This window comes from Rana temporaria, chromosome 12 (genome assembly GCF_905171775.1).
Source record: "Rana temporaria chromosome 12, aRanTem1.1, whole genome shotgun sequence".
NCBI lineage: Eukaryota > Metazoa > Chordata > Amphibia > Anura > Ranidae > Rana > Rana temporaria.
The window spans coordinates 67,618,220-67,643,073 of NC_053500.1; the positions used below are offsets into that span (position 1 = coordinate 67,618,220).

A 24,854-nucleotide genomic window follows, 5' to 3' on the forward strand; every position below is an offset into this window, starting at 1 on the left:
CTTTTTATTCCTGTCTACTGCACTAAAACGCACAAACCTCTAATGACCAGAAAAGGGGTCTTGCCACTCGCAACTATGCAATTTTAGTTTTCAAGATTCATAGGATTGATTAAAAAAACACCCTTCTGTGCATTGCAGTTATGATTAAAGTGAGTTAATGTGTTTTATTTTTGTATTCAGTCAGGGTGATTTATTAAACTGTATACTGGTGAAGTGTGTATTTACTCTCGGAGCCCTTTTGTAGGCACATGGCTTAAAGTCCTGCGTTTATTGCCACCCTAGCTGGGCGGCAGCCCCGTTTCCAGCGTACACTGAAAGCGATGCAGGTGCTCTTATTTTAATACGCTTTCTGAGGACCTTACCAGACGTTTATTCTTCGGTTTCCTATTTGGAAACATTGCAGTAATGGAAGTTTTTCAGGCAGGATTGCCTTGTTTATACTGCTTTTCCTTGTTAAAAAGCGCACATCCAACATGAGCAGTTATAAGAAACAGGACATATTAAGCTGTAGTTAATAGTAGAAGGCTTTCTGGCTTTTGCCTATGGAAAAAGAAAGAATGTTAAGTAACTTTCTGCTCCCTCCTGACTCAATCTGCACACCATCTATGATTCTCTCCTTGTGCCTTTTATGAGCTCTCTGACAGTCTGAAGTTGGATTATCTTGGTAACTCCTCCATTGGGGTGTTAGGAATCCGCTGGTATTTTTTTTTTTTAAATATGCCCATTTTGTCTTTTTTCAAATTTACCTTCCTTTCTACTACCTTTTTATTTTTTTTTTGGCTTGGTATGGATAATTACAAATATGGTGGCATTGTAATAATTCATGGAAATGTACACTTCTCAAAAGCATTAGAACAGTGGGGTTTATTTACTAAAGCCAGGTACCTACATGCTGAATGTTGGGAGATGACGACCGATTAAAGTCCAATATTCGGCCTGTGTGTATGTTGGTCTGTCCAACAGAAGCCAGCTGGAAAACCTGGCATCCGACTTCGGCCAATGGCAGAGCGCTGGTGGGGGTTCGTACAGCGGCTCCCAGCCGGAGCTGACCATTTTATAAAAAATAAAGTGTACTCGGCTTTAGACTGGAGAGTACAAAATCAGGCTCGCTTCTGCATAGAAACCGGCTTCCAGGTTTTATTTCCAAAGTTTAATTAGACCAGCGGAGGTTAGACGCTTGTTTCTATGCAGAAGTAAGCCTGATTTTGTGCACTCCCGCTTTAGTAAATAAACCCCGCTCTGCTTGCCTTTTGCTCTGTACTTTTTAAAGAGGTTGTAAACTCTTCTATATGGCCATTGAAGTGACTGGCCTCAGGTGATACACTGATGAAAAACATCCTCCTACATGAGTTGTACCTGTTTATCTGTAGTCTTTTCTTTACATTCATTCAAAGTGATGATTTATAAAACTTGCGTTTAGAATAAAGGGGGCGGAGAGCTAAAGTCCTCACTGAGCTCTGAAGAGTGAAAGAGCTCTAAAAGCTGATTTGAGGGGAGGGACACAGGAACAGAGCTGAGGCTGTCAATCAGAGCTCCCTTCCGTGTCACTTTTTTTTCTCTGTCAGGAAAACTTGCCAGAAGTGATTTAATGCTGATAGAGAAACAAAGTGATAGACAAAAGTGACACTAAGGCCGGCCATAAACAGAGCAAATTCCCCCCCCCAAATCAACACAGACTGTGCTGATGGTGGGAATCCCTCCTGCCAGGCCATTGTCTTCTCTCAGTGGGGATGCCATCTCTGCCAGGACAAGACGGTGATTATTGCTAGCAGCCACTAGCAATAATTGCAGGTAAAATGCAGCATGCTGGTTGTACCCAAGTTGATCACTCATCTTGGTACATTCAGTCTGCCCATACAAGGTTCGAACCGTGTATTTTAAAGTGCTCCTAAAGAGGAAGTAAACACTAATGGGTTTTAATTCCTCTTTTGTTCCCTGCAAAGTAAAAGCATAATGGGCTAGTATGCATCGTATGCTAGCCCATTATGTGCCACTTACCTGCAAACTAAGCCTACGGTGTTCCCGCTGGTGGCTGAATCTATCGTCACCCCCTCTTGCTTCCGGGGCCGTGGACTCCAGCTCTGTGACTGGCTGGAGTCACACAACGTCACTATTGCGCATGCACACAGGAGCTGACGATCGCATCACAAGCCCTTTAGAAATGGCACAATCGTGCCCTTCAGTGCGCATGCTCCAATGATGCCGCAAGCGTATATGGTAAATATCTTCTAAACTGTGCAGGTTTAGGGGAGCTTTCCAGTAACAGGTAAGCCTTATTGTAGGCTTACCTCCTGTAGGTAAAGGTGGTGTTTAAGGGTTTACAGCCACTTTAAGACCAGCACAAACTATAGTGGGATATGCTTTGTTCCTATTTCATGTCTGAGGTTTACAACCACTTTAAGTAAATGAGCAGATTTGACATTGAAAATCATACTGAGCTAAGATCATCTTTATCTGAGATGTTGCAAACTTGCTGGAGAATCTCAGCAGACGATCCATTTTGGGAGATTGTTTTTTAGTGCACAGGACGATTACACGCTAAAAGATATCTGATCCCTTTTCAAGTGTAAATGATCAGGAGGAACTACCAATTAGTCAATAAAGAATACTTGGTGAATATTGAGTCTGCAGAAATTCTCCATGCATTCTCATCTACTACAGACACGCAGTTGTAAGTCTGGGAGGATTCACTGATCATTAATGTAAGAAGACTTTCCTTTCTAGCTCAAACGGTTAGGACGCAAGTTGTATCCTATTTCTCAGTGACCATTGTTGCATTTTTTTCTTCCCTCGTATATAACAAAAGAAAAACTGGAAGTTCCACAAGTGCAGGTTAATGGCCTGGGGGGTTGCAGGTTGTATCGGTCTGTTTTGTGGTCGGATCAGGTCAGGGCACAATGGAAATGCATCCAAATTTCCATGTGAGTAGATAAAGGAAAGGCCATTTCCTACATACAAATGGAATATCCGTGTTAGGAAGTGGGAATCCCTGGGATGACTGGGGGGGGTCACTCTGCTACCAAACAATAACCAGGTATTTTTTCCTTTTTTAGAGTTTGGGAAGTGCGACTTTCTTTTTGTGTTTCAATCTGACAAATGCTTTGTTGGTTACATTTAGGTAGGCTTACTTTTTCTAGAAATGAGAATATACCCCTCCCCCCCAACCTGTAAACTTTCTTTCTAATGGATCTATGCCCATACTAGGGGAAAATGGGCTCATTCTATAGCAAGTGGTGGCAGCAGCTTTTACTTTTTTCTCACTTCCTGTTTATACCATTCTGCACCCCAGATAAATGCCCAATACTGGTCATTTGTGACCCTCCTCATGCCTCCACACAATGCAGTACATTGGCGGCCAGTGTCATTTTTGATGCCAAATTTCGATTTATTTTTAGTCTTGACTAAAATGCAATTTTTAATTTTAGTTGCCGTATCTGAATGGTTTGTATTTTAGTCAACTAACCTCTCCAATACATTTCAGTTGACTAAAATTTTTATAGGTTTAGTTAAATTATAATGCATTAAGACGGCGAGCAGTGAGGGGGTTGGGGTGGTGGCTTTGCCACACCAAAAAAAGACCACCAGCCACCACTGTCGGCAACAATACTCAGATTGTCTTCTCTTGGGGGGGGGGGGGGGGGAGGTGATGATTGCTAGCTCCTGTAACAGTCATAACGCCTAGACTAAGGTGACCGGATTTTTTAAATGAAGCCCAGGGACATATTTTTTCTTTACTAGTAATGGCAACAATCAGCGACTCTCTGCCCATAACCGCCCGCCTCACAGCCTCTCAAGTATTACTCTTCGGGCCCCGGCTACTACTGGATGGGGAATGGAGGAAGATCACTCCGCCAGGGAAGGCAAGGAGATGGGCAGGTGGCTGGCCAGGATTTGAGCCAAGGCAGAAGAACATGCGAGCGAAGCTAAATGGTCATGCGCCCAAAACTGAAGAAATATTCCCTCCGCTCCGACCAGCACATGATCATCAGAAAGGGCCACAGATAATGGGGGGAAAAATACAACCCCCCTATGCTAGTAGGCACGGCAGGGGGGGGGGGGTGTAATTCAATTTTTTTTTTTTTTTGCACTGATTGTCTTTGAAATTGCCCCTGCCCCTATTAAATCCAATCTGGGGACAAAACCAGGGACAGACTTGGTCCGGGGACAGTGTCCTCAATCAGGGGGACTGTCCCCTGAAACTGGGGATGTCTGGTCACCCTAGCCTAGACACTTGTGGACATCACTTAATAGAGATGAGACTTGGGTAAGTATTAAGCTGGCTGGGAAGGGGGGGCTGCTGCACACAGATGGATTCTCTTAATGCATAAAATGAACGCCTGCCTTTACAACCCTTTTAAAGAGAACACTGCCGTCAAATGTGTAAATTAAGGTTAAAGTGGCTGTAAAGTGTTTTTTTTTTTTTTTTCCATCTTAATGCATTCTATGCATTTAAGATAAAACGCCTTCTGTGTGTAGCAACCCCCCTAATACTTGCCTGAGCCCCATCTCTATCCAACGATGTCCGAGTATCTTGGCCATCTGGGACTCTCCCTCCTGAATGGCTGAGACATGGGCCCCTGCTGCTGTCAATCCGTCAGTTAGCCAATCTGGAGATGGGGTGGGGCCAAACTGCAGCTCCTTGTCTGAATGGACACACAGAGGTGCATCTCGGCTTGGGCTTCCCTTATAGCAAGCTGCTTGCTGTGGGGGCGCTTAACAGGAAGGAGGGGACAGGAGCACAGAAGGGGAACCCAAAAAGAGGATTGGGGCTGCTCTGTGCAAGTCCACTAAAATAATCTGTACAAACACTTTAAACTGTCATGTATGCTTCCTGAGCAGTGTGTAATGGGGGGGGATGTCGGACCACTGGAGAGTCAGGCCAATGTGTGCAAGAGCAGGAAGCTGACTATCCTAGGTACTGCCAGCACAGGGTATTTTAACCCCTTGTTGCAACACTGAAAAAAAAAAAAAAAACTGAAGCGTATTTATTACAGTACATGCAGCCTGAATTGCAATGATAACTACATCCCCTGGGATTATTAGAGTCACACTTGTAAAATCTGTCCGTGCAACAAATGTTGCTGCTTGCGACAGAACCGTCCATAGGGTGTCTCTGAATCTGACAGACTATTTATGTATACATGTACCTTCACTTTTCTTATCACAGATGTGGTATATTTAATGAATTTGTTAGTCGCAGGTCCAAAATGTAAGTGTTACAGGAAGAACCTTGTCGCACGGCTTTCATAAATGACACTTTCTAGTATGATTCTAATTCTAGAAAAGTGTTGCAAATGCTTTGTGGCCCCCAGAGGGTTTATTGGGCATTAATAGGGTAGCAGTAATTCATGGCAACCGATCTGACATCACACACAGACACTTTGTATTCTTTCAGCTCCCCCTAGAGAGTTGGGGAAATCGGCTAGATTATATGTATTAGAAATGCCGTACACTGTTAAATCTTTAACTCCATTTTTCTTCTCTCCTAAATGTAGAATATAAGTGTTCTGTGATTAGCATGCCTTGAATTGTGGCGCTAACCTTGGCCCAGCACATCTGAAGCCTTCTGCTCACTTAGCACAGATCCTTTACTTCCTATATCACCTTTCAGCACTTTGTGCCAACATGCCAATGCTTATAAATAGTTTGTGCTATCTGAGGATTGAATATTGGAATGCACCGGAAGTAACGCTGCCAGTTCAGTGCTGGGTCCTCGACTAATGTTACTCAGTCACCAGCGGACAATAATACTTCCTTCCCAAATGTCAGAGTGCAATCCCTAACCTATTAACTGAGGTACTAATTTTAGATGGCCTGTTTTGTGTTGCGTCTTATTTTTCCGATTTAGGTAGTATTGACACAGCGCAGGTCTGCATAGCATGTGAATGGAGATGATTGATGATTAACATGAGTGTAGCACAGGTGTGGGCCCTGTCTTCCCTCACTGATCCCGAGGAAAGTGACCATCCTACTGTAAATGGAGGGTGTGCAGCGGGTGACCTGCAGACCTAAGGTGGTGACGTTGCTGGAGTTACGGAGGCATGTGTTATTGATTAATGCACACTGCAAGGGAAATGATTAGCAGACACAAGAAATGGCTTTGTTTTTTTGTTTTTCAATGTAACAAACATGGCTGTGTAGAATGGTGCAACACAAGGAGTACAGTTGGGTACGTCCATGGCATGGGTACATTTGTTTTTAGGTTTGTATGAGAAACTGCCATAAGTAGTGATCAGAAGTCACCTTTGCATATGCAGTGTGACTGTTTCATCAACTAGTCACCATGACCAAACCTATAAGTACAAGTCGTGGGATTACATGACATCAGGTCCTTGGCTTTCATGTGACTAGAGAAGTACTGTACCTGCGTGGCATATGTATTGTCAATACGGATTTGGGGTGGTTTCCTCCCACAGTCCAGAAGAACAGCAGTAGACTGGGTGATGAATTTGGCTTGGCCCTTAATGGTAACGCACTACGAGGACCCCATGCAGACCAGACACTTTGACCATCTCTCCTAGACGCCTTTTCCTCCTGGCATCTGCGTTTTGGCAAAAAACACTTGTAAACGTGTGTAATGCATGTAGACTCATCAAGATCCTGGGCATTAGGGCTGCAACTAACGATCATTTTCATAATCAATTAGTTGGCCGATTTTTATTGTTTCGATTAATCGGTTAATAACCTTAAGTAATTTTGCTGCTGAGCAGATTAAAAAACACAAATTGCTGCAAAAAACGCATTACATGCTTTTCTGTAGCTTCTCCATTGAAGTATATTAAACCAAAAAAATCTGCGTTTTGCATTAAAAATAAAGTCCTTGCTCTTTCTAAATACGCAGCAGCTGAAAAAATCATGGATGTGAACGTGTCCCATAGGAAACCATGTAAATGCACTGTAGTGTGTTTCTGCAAAAAGCACCAAAAAACAGAGGTGTGACCCAGGCCTGAGATGTTTAGTAACATAATGGTATAAAAAGAGCAAATCGCTACTGTAAGGGGTTAATTTTTTTTACTGTGGGACAGTAAAAGTAGTAGTTACAGTAGCGATTTGCTCTTTTTGTACTCTAAAGGGCCAATTTTAGTCTTTTTTACCTTCATTATGTTACTGGCCGATTAATTGATTCATTTCATAATCGATTAGTTGTTTCAGCCCTACTGGGCATCAATTAATTTAATTGGAAAGAATAAATGTGCTTAGCCTTTAACGTATACATCTGCGCGTCAGTCTTTTTTCCTGCCAAAACGTCACTGCTCCTGGTCTGGCAATATTTTTTTATTTTATTTTTTCCTGTCTTGATATGCTTCTGTGTGCATGAACTCATACCTTTCTGTTAGACGTGATCGCTGTGTCCTTCAGACACAGCTGATAATAGATCAGGACAAAGAGCCAATCGCAGCTGATCAGTGTAAACCTAGGTTCACATTGAAGCGATTTGTCATGTGATTTGAGAGATCAAATCGCATGACAAGTCGCAGCCTATTGGGGGCAATGGCACTGGTCCAATCGGTGCGACACAGATTTTGTGGTGGCGCACCGATTTGCAAAAGTAGTTCCTGCACTAATTTTGCTGATTTCAGGTGCGACTTCAGTAGACATCTGTGCATGAAGCCACACAGATGTCTATCACGTAGCACCTGAAATTGCCCTGACCTTGCTACTTTGAAATTGCTACTTCCAAGAGAATTAAAATTTTGTATTGTATTAAAAATTAACTTACAAATGTATAAGGACAATGCACATTGTTAAAAAAAGAAGAAAAAAATCCCAGCTGGTAATCTGATGGTTCACTTGGGTACGTGATGACGTCACTAGGAGGCTCCACCCATCATAAGCTAACATGCAAGGGCATTTAGAGGCAGAGAAAAAATACCAGACACCCCTAAGACCAGAATTTAAAAAATGGTTGAGTGTGCGTGAGGCCTAAAGGTAAAACACACTTTGAGCAGAGCATCACTAGTCAAGATGTATCCTACATGCTACAGTGCTAAAAATCTGTTTTGTTCTTGTTACCATTTCATTAGTGTGTACAAAAATTAACATTGCATATTCAGAGAAGTTCACCTTTTGGGAACATGTATGTTCCACCCATTTTTTAGGATGGAACATGTAAGCTGAATGCTGCAGCTGCTCCCCAACCCACTGCCTGTAGTGACAGCGAGCCAGGGATCTTCTCCCCAATGTCGCTGTCACAATTTTAATATATAAAAAAAAATAAATGCACACTGCTGGATTTTTTTTTTTTTTTTTTTTTTTTCATACAAGGTGAACATTATTCTTTTAATGCACATGTTGCATTTAAAGAGGTTTTAAACCTAAAACCAAAAATGTAATATATTGCAGCTTACCAATTATTGGATGTGGTGACTGCATTCGTTTTCTTTAGACTTTCTTTCCCTCCTTTCCCTTTTTTGTTATTTTTTTTTTTTTTTTTTTCACCAGGCCAGTAACATCACCTGTCTAGACGTACTGTATGAATGGGCACAGCAGGCAGCAGCGTTGTCATTCTGAGCGGGGGAGGGGAGTGTTAGATGTAGATGAGATTTAGATACTTTTTTTTTCTTTTTCCTTTTGTGAGATAAAGGTTTTATGTAAATAACTGACCATTGTGTTCTTTTGAAAAACGGACTTAAAGCGGAGCTCCACCCTAAAGTGGAACTCCCGCTGATAGGAACCCTCCACCCCCCCCCCCCCCCCTCCGGTGTCACATTTGACACCTTTCAGGGGGTGCAGATACCGGTCTAAAGTATTTGCACCCACTTCCGGCCACACAGTCTCGGGCAGACTGCGGGCATTACGTCACCTCCCGTCCCCCCCCCCATTGTGTGCTGGGAACACTCGGCTCCCAGTACACAGCGGGAACCAATTCGCAGGCGCAGCGTAACTCGCGTATGCGCCGTAGGGAACCGGGCAGTGAAGCCAGAGCGCTTAAGGCTGGTTGTACTGAAGTTGGTAGTACAACTGGTCTGGGTTTTTTTTTTTTTGCATACTATCACTGCCAATGGCTATAGCCAGCAGCTATATCATTGTTTTCAGGCGGTGTGGAAACCTCTTGCTGTCCGAATACAGTGGCGCAGTGTCTGTTGGCAGAATCAATCGATTTTTCTTTCCTTGAACCCCTGGTGCTGAGGGGGCACTTGGAGATGAGACAGAGAGCACTGGCATGGGAACCCATAGAAGGCGTTAAAGGATTGCTTTGTGTAATCCCATTACACAGAACTGATTTAAGTATACAATGTTTTTTATTTTAAAATAAAAAATCTAGGAGAAATGTGAACCGTACCTGTATGATCAATCGGTGACTGCTGCTGTCAAAATTGAGTGGGCGCAATTAAAGTTCATCAGAACAACCGCGATGTGCAAGGGGGAGCGATTTTATTTATTTTTTATTTTATTTTTTTCCCTCCTCTCTCGATTTGATTCAATAGTGTTACTGTTGCAATAATTTAGCATATGTGTAGTTCCTGTGTTGTAACTCTTAAATGCTTAGTGTTTAAATATACAACAGTGGATATTGACTGTGTCCTACATATAGGTGTCCGCGTGAAAAGTATACTATACAAAACTTCTAATGTATCAAAAGGGAATGTGTGCAAATCCTATCCTATGGACCAACAAATTCTAAAGTGCTCTAGTGCAAATCCCTTCTCTATGTTCACATTTTACTAAACTTCTTTTTTTTTTTTTTTTATTCAAACGTGGACATATAGATGGGATTTGCACTAGAGCACTTTAGAATTTGTTGGTTCATAATATGGGATTTGCACACATACTTTTTCCCCTCACTGTATAAAACATATCCATCAAAAGTATTTGATCCCTGCTGACTTTGTAAGTTTACCCACTGACAACAAAAAGATCCGTCTAATTTTAAAGTGGATGTAAACCCAATTCATGAAATTTGAGCTGGGTACATATATCTGCAGTGTTTTCTTATCTCTCTTCAAAGCACTTGATCCCATTGCTTTTCCCTGCTCCTTTCTCCTGCTCTTTCTTTCTGTTATCAGCATAACATCCGACAAGTTCTGACATGTGATAAAACCAGGCTGAAATTTGTGTCTATAGAAGAAGGCTGCTTTAGCCCAGATTCACACTGAGCTGCGGGATTTCAGCTGAACTCTCACGATTTGGCTCCCGCTTGTCGGTACCGATTTCGGCCACAATTGGAGACATCTGTGCAGTTTCTGCACAGATGTCAATGCAAATCGCGGGCCGAAATCGCAAAAAGTAGTACAGAAATTACTTTTTGAAATTGGTGTAGCGCCGCAGATGCGGTGTCGCACTGATTAGGATGGTGCCATTGCCGGCAATTGCTGCAAATTGCACCCGTGTAAACCAGGGCTTTCTCACAGGACAGCTCTGAAAGGCTCTGCCTATTTGGAGGGGGGGTGTGCATTTCCTCCAATCGGCTGTCTCCGCAAGGGCAAGTTTTACATTTCACTGGAGTTGACTGGGGCCTCATAAACAGAGATGGCTTTTGGGTATCTTGCATAAATTGTGTACATATTTCAGTACCTGGGAGGGACATCCACCCATAGTAATGAATGGCTGTATACAGTATGATGTATGTAACTGTGCATGGACAACACAACTACGATATATAATACAGACAAACTTTTACAGTATTCCATCCAGTCACACAGGCCTTTATATAGTTGGTAAATCTAAAGACGTTTGTATAGTTCATAAGTTTAACATGTTGCATGAAAACAATACCCAATGATCCTGCCATAAAGACCCTTTAAGAGCATTTCCTGTTATAGGGGGTGGCTTTGCTCTCTCGTTCTCCATGGAGAATACATGCCGGTGAGCTCATGTGCCTTGTATGATCCACCAGTGTCGCCAGCAGAAAGCCTCCCAAGACCCAAAGCCATCTTTGGAGTGCATGCATATAGATGGAACGTAGCTGCAGCACACCGAAGGGTGGAAGAGAAGGGACAAGTACTGTATATTCTAGAGCAGGGATCCTCAAACTACGGCCCTCCAGCTGTTGCGGAACTACACATCCCATGAGGCATTGTAACACTCTGACATTCACAGACATGACGAGGCATGATGGGAATTGTAGTTCCTGAACAACTGGAGGGCCGTAGTTTGAAGACCCCTGTTCTAGAGAGAAATACATGGCAATACATAGTGCTTCAGCAAATGTTGTCCATTTGGGCTTTCCATCTAACGATTGCCAGGTTCAGATCTCCTATGGATTGGAATATATTGAGAAGTGTAACAAAGTGTATAAGCTAAAGCAGAACTAGACCATCCTTTCCTTTACAGCCAAGGAAGCTGCATGTTTTCCCTTTGTACATGTGATCAGTGACACCAGCCATTTGATGGCTTGACAGTTCAGATGAGAACACAAGCAACTGTGACACTTGGCATTATTTACACATGCCTTGACCAGTTTGGGAAAGGGTTAAATGGATGGGTTTAGTTCCACTTTAAGAAATGTTGCTGGCCATGTTTATTGGTGTGTAGTGCCCGCAGCCAGCGTGCTGTCACTTTCCTCAATGATCACCTGAGTGTTGGGCAATCCATTCACATAACATGGTGTGCTGCACTCTGTGACCCGGACTACAGATCTCTCATCGCGTTTTACTGCTGGAAAAATAAGGAAGACGGGCGGATCATCTTTCAGTGTTTTTGGCTGTGGGTTTCTGCTGGCTTTAGTAGACCAATCAGGAACGGCACCCAAAATAAGAGGAAATAAAAAAAAAAAGCGCCCGGCCTTCCTGCAGCGAACACTCGGCTGTGGTTTGTATTTTTAGAGCAATTCTGTGCTAAACATCCAAGCTGGCTCATGACTCAACACTGCATGTTTTTATGATGGAGGGGGTCAGTAAATGCCTTTTATAGGAACGTGGAACTTTATTAGAAACACAACAAACTTTTATTTTTATAGAAAGTGGAAAACGGTGAGGACCTCTGCCAGGTTTTTGTCAGTCATCTCAATTAAGCAAAATCAACCACCATCTTTCTAATGTGACAATAAGGTTTTGTTTACATTTGCGGTTGGGGGTGGTAAAGGGTGGTTGAGCTACATTTTTACCCCATAGCTGCAAAGGCTGATCCCCTGTTATGTTCAGAGTAGGGTGACCACGTGTCCCAGATTGCCCGGGACAATCCCGCATTTTGCAGGTCTGTCCCGGGCACCTTCATTCCAGGACAATACATGTCCCGGAATGAAACTGACACAGCTACCCGCCCCCCCCCCCCCCCCGGCCAATCTGATAACGCCAAAAAAGGCCGACCCATCACTGCTTTACTCACTGACAGTACTTGTCCTGGCCGGAAATGCCTGGAGGAGCACAATCCCGCCCCCTGCTTGTGATTGGAGAAATCCTAAATCCTGCCTCTTGTGTCCAATCACTGCTCTGTGATTCGTTACAGCACAAGCTGATTTTTGGGAAGGGAGGGTGTCCCTGAATGGTAGTTTGGAAATGTGGTCACCCTAGTTCAGAGAACAGTACCACTTGCTGAACCTGACCCACACTTCTGGTTGGGGGGTGGTAAAAACATTACAGCTGAGCCATGGTTTTACTGACCAACATGGGCAGCAATACAAACCCCATGTTTTTGGGCTCCTGTCACATGGACAAGTCAGGGAGTGGTAAAAATGGGAATTTTTTTTTTTTACCCCATGCCCACCCACCTAAAAGTGGTCATTATGCCACTCAGGTGAATACAGAACACTTTATTAAACACGTCATGTTGAGCTTTACTGATGGCATTGCCTGTCATACTCCCCCATGTAAGTAAATACAACCAAGAGCTTAACACTTGGCTCAGTCTTGGCGCCGTCCTGCAATGCAAAATCGCTTTTGGCGGTAAATAAAAAGTGGCAGTATTGCCTCCTGATCACCTGAAAGCTGCCTTTGAAAAGCGATCTGCTACGCATGACTTCTGCTGCTAGTGTGAAAGGAGCATAACTCTCTCCTGCTTGATCCAACAAGTTTTTGTTATCTCTGTCTCCATTGGTGGGATTCCCATCACTTCCTCTCCCTGTGACACCAGAAGTGAGAAGATAATCTTCCTGATAAGGAGACGGGGCAATAAAAACCTGACCGAGGATCTTCGCTTCCCCTGGTGAATCTAATCACAAAGGGGGGGGGGGGGCACGTTGTCACCTGTACGGATATCGATGATTTCAGCACAAATTTTTGCACATTTATTTGAACTTTCACTGGCTACATGCTGGTTTTATGAATTTTCACTTGTTTTTTTACACATTTAGTTTAAGCACATCACTTGCAAAATAAGTGTTGTTATTGTATATATGGCAACGTGTGTTTGTGTTTTGAATTTTCACTGGCTACATGCTTTATGAAAATGTCACTAATTGTGTTTTTGCACATACTAGCACTTTACTATTATCCAATTAATCTTGTTTGCGCTGTGGTCTTTCCATTTTTTGCATTTTTGATGTGTCATGAACAGCAGCAAGTTTATCGCTAATTACCATATATAGTGCGAGTGATTTACTGTTTTATTATACCAGACCTTATCTGTAGAATTGTGGAGTCTGCTCAGACTTTCTCCCCTGGATGCTAGTGGCCATGTTTGTCAGGATATGTGTTGGTCAGATGGAGTCTGGTCATGTGACCTGTGTGAGGTCCCATCCCGGAAGAGTGACCCCTTTATACAGGATGAGACTTTATATGGCCATATACTTAGACCCTGTCAGTACTGACAAGTGCCGTGCAGGCAGCTGAAGCCGAGCACAATCCTCTCCTGTCATAAGGGAAAGTCAGGCCTGTGATTTCTTGCCTCATGGAAAATGCTAGTTCCCTGGCTGTATAGCTCTTCAGTCCTAGTAATCACAGAGCTGGAACCAGTGTTCTGTAAATTAGGGCCACTTGGCCCCGGCAGGGGCTTGGAAAGAAATGAAGACATTGGATTAGTATGACAGCCATGGACCCAACCTTCTCCCAGACAGAACCCAATGACCTCCCATGATTCTCCTGTGACAGGTCCACTTTAAGGGTTGTGTTCACCAGAGCCATTGTCTTACATTACAGGCAGGTAAATGACGCTGTCGCTTTTATAAAGTCAGCCATAGATGGATGGAAATGTGACCAGTTCCACAGACTGGCTGAATTTCCATGTATGGGCAAGGTGGTTGTGCAAAAGTCACCCTCTTCATTAACTTCTGTACAACCAGCCTGCTGGCACAATTCTGCTTGATCAGTGCGGCTGGATAAAACCAGCAGTGCTGATCAGTGTATTCTGACAGCAGGGAAGGCTCACTGTTGGAATACAATGGCTCAGCAGGAGTGATCCCCCCCATTCACATCAAGTGTTTGGATGAGGGAATCTATTTAATTTTCTTTCAACCTGCTGGTTGGATGAAAAGGAATCCTGTATGGCCTGCCTAACCCCCTTTCAGCTGTTTGCCACCTGTGTCCAATTGGGGAAGTTATACTTGCTGTAACTTCCTGTCCTGTAGCCATAACAGGAAGTGAGGAAATCCTCTAGTGTGAGGTTACCAGCCCAAGTAAAGGGTTTGTAAACCCTCATTTAAAAAAAACAAACATTTCATCATACTTGCCTCCACTGTGCAGTTCATTTTGCAGTGTGGCCCCGATCACGACTTCTGGGGTAGCTCTTGCAGGGGGTTACTTTGCGGGCGCACTCCCAAGTCCAACTTGTATCCATAGACCCAGAATGCCAGATTCTGCCACGGCGCCCGCGTCATTAGATTTGATTGACAGCAGCGGGAGCCAATGGCTGCTATCAATCTATCCAATCAAGAGCCGAGATCCCCAGCCAGAGAGCTAGAGTGCGTTTCTACCAAAGGGTCAAATGGGCTCAGGTGAGTAATACAGGGGGGGGGCCGATCAGTGACTGATATTTCCCCTCTATTCCTGTCCTGGTGACAGCCCAGCTCATTGACACCATATTCATTGAGCTGCATTGATCAATTAAGATGCAATGAAAACGGTTGCTTTGCCCTGTTCACACCATACAGGTGTTCTGTCACAACACACACACACACACACACACACACACACACACGCGCATGTAAATGGCTATATAAAAATACAAAGTTGTAGGCCTTGATGCCAGTACAGGGGGAAAAAAAAGCAGTTCCGTGTGCGTCGCCAGCACATGTTTGTGTATTGTGCTGTGAATGAGCCCTTAATGGTTTTGTTTTAGTTATTTACCACAAGTACTCAAAGCTTTCACAATCAATACCCATCCTCCTTCCTGCCCTTGTGTATAATCACTCGTTTGGATGTCTGTAGTAAGACCACTGTAGATGCATTAAAAATGTTAAAGTGACACTAAATGTTCTTCTCCAAAATCATCCACACACAGCCACTACTTGATGACCCTGTAATCTTTTTCGTGAAATTAAGTTTTACTGTGTTTTTCTGCCTCTTTGAAAAGTCCTCCTGATCCTCTCCTTTTCCCCCTCAATTCTGCACACTACACATCTTGGGAGAAAACGAGGGGGTGGCTACAGTTCTACGTATGGCGAATGAACGTAACCACCCTCCTAACAGCAATTCGGATCACAGCAGCAAAAAAATAATTGACGGCTGAGAGCAATTTACTTTTTTTTTTAATTGGGTTAAGAATACATGTGTAGTTTTTTTTTCTTTTTAATGTAAAGTTTAGTGTCACTGGTTGGAAGAATTTCTTGTAACGTTTTCTGTGTTCCTTTTCTTTAGCTCAAGTTCCGGACAGTGACGAGCAGTTTCTGCAGGACCTCCAGTCAGAGAACCGTAAGTAGTTCTCCATGTTTCATGTATACATTGCTATTGGGGTGTGGTTTGGACGGTGGAGCCGTGGGTGTGGTTTGGACGGTGGAGCCGTGGGTGTGGTTTGGACGGTGGAGCCGTGGGTGTGGTTTGGACGGTGGAGCCGTGGGTGTGGTTTGGACGGTGGAGCCGTGGGTGTGGTTTGGACGGTGGAGCCATGGGACGTTCTTAGGAATGCCAATCTTTAGGCCAGAAGAATGAGCGTGTTGCAGCAGGGAATGTGCGCTGATCTCGGTGGAATGTGATGTTTGCTAGCGACATTCTTTGTTCCAGGTTTTCATGTTGGGCTTTGTGTAGCATGCTGCGTTTACACTGCAGACATCACCCTTATTAAGCAGAATGGAGCAGGTGTCTGATTCATGTATTTTACATGACTTCATTGTACAAGTGCAACCCATCTGCCTGCATCTTTCACCTGAACTTGTCAAAGGCAGAACACATCCAATTCACCCATTCAACGGCTCCAGTTAGTTTTCTCTGCATACCCTTATTAAAGGTTTACTCCACTTTCATGGAGGAAAAATGGCGAATATAAATGTAGATTTTGAATTTTATTTATCAATTGCGACACAAGTCGTCCTATTGTAAATGAATTTTATTACAAATGACCTTTCCTTTTTAATCTGAAGCTCTGTAATTTTCTGTAAAATGCAATATGGCTACCTGGAGGTGTTCTGTATATAAATGGTATATATCAAGTCCCCAAGAAATGTCATTTCCAGCTTGTGAGATTGGCTCACTGATTTTTTTTCCAAGAAGTCTGAACCAGTTATAAAATTCGATTTTGGCTATCCCCTTTCCCAAAGGGAAATTTTACTTCTAAAGGGATGCAGACCCAGCCACTTCCCTTTTATTAGAGCCCTGCAGGCACAGCAGCTGACTGAGGATTATAAAACCACTCCCATACAGATTCACTTTGCTCATGGACACAAACGGCTATTCCTTTCAAATAACAAAAGATCGGAATCTACAAAAAAGTTAAAATCCTTGCCATGTACATTGTTAAAGTGACACTAAATAATCCCCTAGATGGGAGAGCGGAAGTGTGTGTGTTACTCTTTAGTGGCAGTTCACACTTGTGTGATGTCTGTGCGATGCAAATTCAGCCATACAAATTGGCTGAATTTGCATCGCATTCGGACCAAAATCGTGTAAGCCGCTTTCTTTTTTCCGTCCGCACAAGAATCGGATCACATAGGTTTTCACGTTCATGTCTGAATTCACATTTCGCACTGTGATATTGACGCCCACAGCGGTTCGCCTACGGCAGTGTGAACTGCCTGCGAGTTCTACGCGCTGGTTCCTGCATCGCAATAGGGTGAACGGGCATTTCAGGTAGACTGGTTTTTGTTTTTTAATTCCCCTTTTTTAACACTTGGGGCTCGTTTAGACCTTACTGTTTTATGCTGTAGTAACATGACACATGCTGTGCATTGCCTTGTGCTGCGTTGAAAACAATTCTGCAGGTCCCCTTTTGGTGCAATGAAAAATTAAATGGAAATAAAAAAAGTGCCAGGAGGCTTATGCCATATTGTACTAGTATGTACAGCATATTGGCAAATTTATGGTAGACTTATTGGCTCACGCTGCTGTCAATCAGCAGGGAGATGGGGGATTTGTGAGGATGAGTGAGCAGATGCATATTTTTGCTGAAAGGTTAAACTGGGGGAGAGTATTGCTGGCACTAGCACAGGTCCTCTCCCCTCCCAGAGCACCCCTTACCCAATATATATCTGTCCCCAACTCTACCCCCCACATCCTAGCACAGGTCCTCACTCCTCCCAGAGCACCCCTTACCCAATATATATCTGTCCCCCCAACTCTACCCCACATTCTAGCACAAGTCCTCTCCCCTCCCAGAGCACCCCTCACCCAACATATATCTGTCCCCAACTCTACCCCATATCCTAGCACAAGTCCCCCTCCCCTCACCCAATATATATCTGTCCCCAACTCTACCCCATATCCTAGCATAAGTCCTCTCCCCTCACCCAATATATATCTGTCCCCAACTCTACCCCATATCCTAGCATAAGTCCTCTCCCCTCACCCAATATATATCTGTCCCCAACTCTACCCCATATCCTAGCACAAGTCCCCTCCCCTCACCCAATATATATCTGTCCCCAACTCTACCCCATATCCTAGCACAAGTCCCCTCCCCTCACCCAATATATATCTGTCCCCAACTCTACCCCATATCCTAGCACAAGTCCCCCTCCCCTCACCCAATATATATCTGTCCCCAACTCTACCCCATATCCTAGCACAAGTCCCCCTCCCCTCACCCAATATATATCTGTCCCCAACTCTACCCCATATCCTAGCACAAGTCCCCCTCCCCTCACCCAATATATATCTGTCCCCAACTCTACCCCATATCCTAGCACAAGTCCCCTCCCCTCACCCAATATATATCTGTCCCCAACTCTACCCCATATCCTAGCACAAGTCCCCTCCCCTCACCCAATATATATCTGTCCCCAACTCTACCCCATATCCTAGCACAAGTCCCCCTCCCCTCACCCAATATATATCTGTCCCCAACTCTACCCCATATCCTAGCACAAGTCCCCCTCCCCTCACCCAATATATATCTGTCCCCAACTCTACCCCATATCCTAGCATAAGTCCTCTCCCCTCCCAGAGCACCCCTCACCCAACATATATCTGTCCCCAACTCTACCACAACTCCTCTCCCCTCCCAAAGTGCCCCCCCCAGTATATATCCAACGCCTGGGTTTTGTTTAGCCATGCCCCTTAGGCCCTTCATACTGCAAAGTTTGGCCACAAGCATTTTTGCGGCAGGGTGCCGAGCACACTACCGGCTTCTCCTTCCCAAGTTTGAAAGTTGGGAGGTATGCTGACCTGTGTTCACAATGACTCAGCCTGGGACCTGGAAGAAAGTGGGGATCAGGGAGTATTGGTGTGTACTTGGTGGTTTCCAGTGTAGTATATACATGGTTACACTGGCTTAGACTAGTGTAGCTCTGTATGACCTACTGATCCCTGAGATTCATCTTTAGCAGTGCCTGGTGTCAGTGTATGCTTTTGTAAATGGTCATAAACCGGCCCAGATAAAGATTCCACGTGGCTATCAGTGTGAAGGGAAGACATTGCATTTTCTTCCAGTCATTATCTTGGATGTACAGTAGATAAAGGTCTGCAGCACCACCTCCACCCGTGCAGCAAGCTCTTCCAGTCTGTGGTGTAATGCAATATTCCATTAGAGGTCATTAGTGCTCCACTCTCTTGTAGTCTTCCAGTTCCCGCTCGTCACGTGCTAGACTCTGCATTGACTGGATACTGGACACCAGACCCACTTTTATTCCTCCGCAATCAAGAGGCTAAGTGCATGCATTTCATAAAGGGAAGTGTCTGCACACAGATTACCTATACAACATCCTCTATTGCAGCAGCTCGGGGGGGGGGGGACGTTTGGCACCTTTTATGTAGTCAGCCATTAAGATGCAGGGCAGAGGAATGATAAAGGAGTAAGCAGTTGTGTCTGTCTGCCTTTCCCTCTGTTATGGCAGCAACATGCCAAGCCTTTGAAAAGATTGCATCCACAACAGATTGTGCCGAGCTGTTTCGGAAGTGTCTGGTCTGGCCTGTGGGTGTGTCACGTTCAGACTTGTCCCTGAACAATGTACAGTACAGGGCTTTGTGTGTCCTTACTTTAACCCCTGTAGGCCCGGGCTCCTGTCCCGCATATTTCCTGCCTGCTCCCTCAGCAAAAAGATTCAGGTGCTGGCATAGGGAAGGGAGGGATCAGTGTGTGCCAGTGCAGTACCCGGTCGTCTCCCTTTTACTGAAATCCTGTACCAAGTGTGCCACATTTCACGCTTGGAGCCCAATAAACCTCAAAAGTCTCCAGAATAGTAAAGAAGTGTGTAAAGAGGAAGAGGGCTGGAACCCTCAATTACCACTCGGCTTTGAGAATACGGATTGGTGTGCTTTCTGTGGGTCATTGTGCCGTCATGCTGCATCCAATTGAAGAACTGCTATAATATAATATCTAATACTGTGTGTATATATGTGTGTGTGTGTATGTGTATGTATGTATGTGTGTGTGTGTGTGTGTGTAATATATATATATATATATATATATATATATATATAATCATTTTTATTAAATATGCACCCAGACAAGACATATGCTGCATTTTATGTTCTAGTATGTGCTTTTTTTTTTTATCTGGGCTACCTTTATCCAGTTTTTCAAGCTGGAGAGAGGCTGAAGGCTGTGTCTTTAAAGCTGAATTCCAGTTAAAGGGGTTGTAAAGGTTTGTTATTTTTTAAATAGGTTCATTTAAGCTAGTGCATTGTTGGTTTTTTTCCTTCCATTTCCCTTCTAAATGTATTTTTTTCTTTGTCTGAATTTCTCACTTCCTCTTTCTCCTCTGTAAGCTTGCCCCCATCATCCATGGGGGTTAGTCAGCCAGAACAGCTTACTGAGGAGGAACAGGAAGTGAGAAGTTAAGACAAAACATTTAGAAGGGAAATCGAAGGAAAAGGTAAGTGAACCAACAATGCACTAGCTTAAAGGAACCTATTTAGAAAATAAAAAACGAACCTTTACAATCCCTTCAAGGAAAATTTTCATTACATTAGTCCAGCTTGGACCAATGTAAGTGTACATGCGCCATACCTATGAGATCCCTGTAGTAGGCACCGCTAACACCATAATCTTGGGGTAAAGTAGTGGGGGAGGTATAAAAGGGCAGGACACCAAATGCCCTCCCGTTACTTTACCTCTGGACTACAGCATTCTCTGATTGGGTGAGGCGAAGCAGTGATGTCACAATCTCCACCCTTTCCGATCAGAGAACCCTTTTTTTGCATTTGTTGAGAATTGCAAGGCCCATGCCAAGTTGGTGACCTCACTGTATTGGTGGTGCTTGCTATAGTGCTTTCCACCTTCCATAGGGATCCCACAGGCAGGCCACAAATTGCTTTACTCTTTAGCCCTTTCACACTGGGGCGGTGGGGGCATCGGCGGTAAAGCACCGCTATTTTTATCAGCGCATTACTGTCTTTGCGGTGCTATTTGGCTGCTAGCGGGGAGCCTTTAACCCCCGCTAGCAGCCAAAATGGGTTAATACCGCCTGGCGGTTCGGCGGCGCTACCTATTGATTTAAATAGGCAGGGGCACTTTAGGAGCAGTGTCTACACCACTCCTACAGCGCCTCAAAGATGCGGCTAGCATCTTTTTTTTTTACCATCCTGCCAACGCACCGCTCCAGTGTGAAAGCCCTCGGCTCTTTCAGGGCGCTTTGCAGGCCCTATTTTTAGTGTTATAGTGCCTTCAAATCGCCTCAGTGTGAAAGGGTGTTTTTTTTTTTTTTTTTTTTTTTTTTACAGCACAGTGGTATTAACGGACACCATAGAAAACGAGAGATTCATGGTCTCTGCATTGGGATTGTGCCAGGCAATGCTGCCCAGCGCATCCCTTTGCAAATAGTTTGAATGGGCCCCAAGAGCTGTAAATATATTGCATTTTATTTGTTCTTGGGTTTAGTGTTCCCTTTGTGTGTAAGATTTACACAGAAAGCTGTATCTAAGACGATATCTCTGAATAATACCACAATAGGGGTTTTACATGCCCCCTCTTAAAATGGGCGCCCCCTCTTGATATGGGCACCCCCCCTATATGACAGCACAATGCCAACAGTATGAATCATTCTGACACGTGCATGGGAAGCGGTTGGAATGTGTCGGCAGTCAGAACTGAAATGTTTACTAGCATGGCAAAGCTTTGGTGTTTAGGGCAGCTCTGATCTGTACACAATCTGCAGAGAAGGAAATGATGTCCCAAGTGAGCCGCTTGCATCGGTGTTACACCATCCCCTGACATTTGTCATGTGGTTGTACTGGGACATCACAAACAAGCAGGGTGTAGAGGATGGCAGAACAGTGACAGGAGAACAGATTAAATACGTCATTGGCTCTTCTCTAATTGTTGTTACAGAGCTTCTTTGGGTCCTGCCAGTGTCCCACTAGTCTCATGGGATAATGTGATGCAAACCCCTTCCTATTACCTTGGCAATTACATTTGCCTTGTAGATTTACATCCATCTAATAGATTTTATGCCTTTCAGATGATAATCATCATCTTCACTGCTGTAGTCCTATATAAAGCTTAGATGGACTTGCTGATCAGTAGAAGCTGGGAGCCAGATATAATTTGTTTCATTCTGAACATTTTTATCATTTTTTTTTTTTTAGCCTTTTTATTAAAAAAAAATAAAAAATTCAACAAGATGATGTGGCTAGTATTATGTGCCATATGCATTGGACTGTTCCACTAGTGTGTTATGCAACATTACATGTTAAATACACATTGTGGTAGGAAACACATTATTTTTAAATGTGCTGGTAAAACTCCAGCACACTAAAACTGTGTGTATGTATGTCTGTATATGTGTGTTCACGTGCATGAAAGTTCAAGTCTGTAGGATGCCCAGGTGTGGTGTTCAGGTTTGTTGGGGTAGCACCGCAACTTCTTATATGGTCCTTGATGCGTTGTGGTAGAGTGTTGCGGTTATCACAACACACTGCTGTGAACAATCCCTTAGAACAGGGGTCTCCATACTTTTCAAGCAAAGGGCCAGTTTACTGTCTTTCAGACTTGAGGGGGGCCTGATTCTGACCAGTGGGGCGTAGAAAATTCCCCAGGGCCGAGCATCAGTGAGAATAAACATGGCCCCAGTAGGAGGAGGAATAGTGCTCCATTGCTATTAGTGGAATAAATAGTGCCCCATTGTTGGTGTCATTGGGAGGAGTAGTGCCTCATATCGTTGGGAGCAATACTGCCCCAAGGGCCAGATGAAGGCTTGCAAAGGGCCACAGTTTGGGGACCCCTGCCTTAGAATAATAAAATGTCTGCATCATCACTGATCCTCCACATAAACAGATTGGAATATTTTTACCATGAGCGCTTGTAACGGATGACCTGCATTGCTTGCAGCTGTGAGGGGGGAATATACCGCTGTCATGTTTAGTGGCCCGTACCTCCCACCCCACCCCACACAACACGTTTAAGTGAAAAGAGCTGCGTGGCAAGTGCTATGTAGCAATGTGCAATTCACACAGTTGCATAGTGGTGTTGCAGGCTCCTAGGGGTTAAAACAGACAATGATTGGGTTACATAAGGCCTCCTCGCCGACCGTGAAATGCTCTCATTCCATTGTGGATTGCTCTTCAGAGGGCTAGCACTAGTGTAAATAAGCCCTTAAAGCCGAACAGATGAGGATTAGGTCCCTGCACATGGGGTGGACTCTGCCAGCTCAGCGGGATCTGTCTGCTATTCCCTGAGCAGGCGGATGGCTGGGCTGTGTCCACTCCACTTATGCAGAGCAGAGACAGCCTTCTGTCCTCTATGGCTGGTTGGATGTAAACAGGTCACCTGTCTGTTTACACCCAACTGCCATTTTTGATCTGCTAGATGGAAGGGGGAACGGATCCTCATCTCTCTGTTTTGATTGGTTGTAGGGGAGAATAAATGGCCATATGTCCATTTGTACACCGGCTTCTCCATAGAGGAGACTGGAGGGTCTGATTGCGTCGCCTGAACTGACAGTCTGCTAGTGTGAATGGGGGCCTAGATTATCATAAAGGTTTTCTTTACTTGTCTTTAAATGCACTTCTTCAGTCTATCATATTTATTTATTTTTTGACCCATATTTCTTCTATTTCATGGTTGCTCCAGTTTATGCAACCAGGTCCCATATTTCTCTCTCTGGTGATTATGACTCTTGGTCACACAATCTCCTCATGCAGATTAATGAAGGTAGTTGTGAAGTGCTGATGTCACAACTTCATTCCTTATGGGTACGATCTTTGTAGCACTGTCGTGACCTATCGAGAGCCATTGATTGCCAGGAATAGTCCTGAGCACCACCGTCAAGTCTGCCCACCATGCCTGCAAGTTCCCAGGCATGGTGGGCTTGCCACATATCCAACCCATTGGACATGATGTGCACCACGTATCAAGATCCTCTTCCAGCGCAAAGTAAATAAAGGGCCTGAAGACGTTGCATGAACTAAGCCATTTATAGGCATTTTAAGTAAAGGAAGCTAAAGGTAAAAATTGTGTGGCATCCAGCAGTTCAGCTTTAAGCATATCTGCTAGAAGTGTGTGTGTGTGTGTGTGTGTGTGTGTGTGTGTGTAGGGGGGGGGGGTCGATTTATTCCACTGGCCTTGCAAGCTGTACTTGGTGCAGCAGAAGAGGTCTTTAAAACCACCTATTCCAGTCATACAAAAGGCAATAAGGCGAGAGATCCCTTTTGTGAACCATAGTCTCTGTTGACCTGTATGCTAGACCACTTCCTAAAATAGTATTTAACCCAAAAACAGAAATACAATATATTGCAGCTTGCCATTCATTGGATGTGGTGGCTGCAATTTTAAAGGCTTTTTTTCCCACTCTTTAATACAGGTGGTGTGTTACTGGCCAGATCACCAGGGGAAACGGACACCACTCTGGATGAAAGGGCACAGGGGCAGATTTGGGCGGCATCATTGTCAATCTGGGGGGTGGGAGTAGCAGATTTAAATGCACTAACAAACGAAAGCTGAACCCCAGCCAACACTTTAGTTGATTACAGCAAACTGTTTTCTGTTGGGGATAAAGGTTTTGCATGAATAAAAGCTGACCATTTTGAAGAGCCCCTGCCAGTAAGTGTTATATGGTCTGTCTCATCCCTGTAACTGCAAGAGCAGACTTCCTAGCTAGATCACCAGATGAAAATTGAAAAAATCCTAAAATAAAAACATGCAGCCACCACATCTAAGAATTGGTAATCTGCAATATAAAAAATGTTGGATTTCAGATTAAATGCTGCTGTAACTGCCCCTGCTCTGATCCTTGCGGCTTAGAGACAATCTCCTGACTCTTTCATAGCGCTGGTAAATATATTTCCGTTGCATTACCTGGAAGCACCTTGATATTTGCTCCAGGCCTATACTTTCAGAATTGGGTGGGGCCATTAAAAGGCAGGCCAGCATGCTTAGAGGTGTTTATTTTTATTTCTAATTGCTGTAGTCTGAAGAGCAGTTTACAAACGCCTGCATTAAACCCTTCAACTCTG

The 24,854-nt window shown here is 44.1% G+C and overlaps 1 protein-coding gene across 2 annotated transcripts in view; it reads left to right on the top strand.

Annotated features, from left to right (window-relative positions):
• The window catches only part of LOC120919348 (ETS translocation variant 4-like), a 94,335-nt gene that overhangs the window by 47,273 nt on the left and 22,208 nt on the right, over window positions 1-24,854 (top strand). For both annotated transcript variants that reach the window (XM_040331463.1, XM_040331462.1), the window contains exon 5: window positions 15,672-15,725. In XM_040331463.1, coding sequence (XP_040187397.1) covers window positions 15,672-15,725 — 54 coding nt within the window. The remainder of the gene's footprint in view (window positions 1-15,671; window positions 15,726-24,854) is intronic.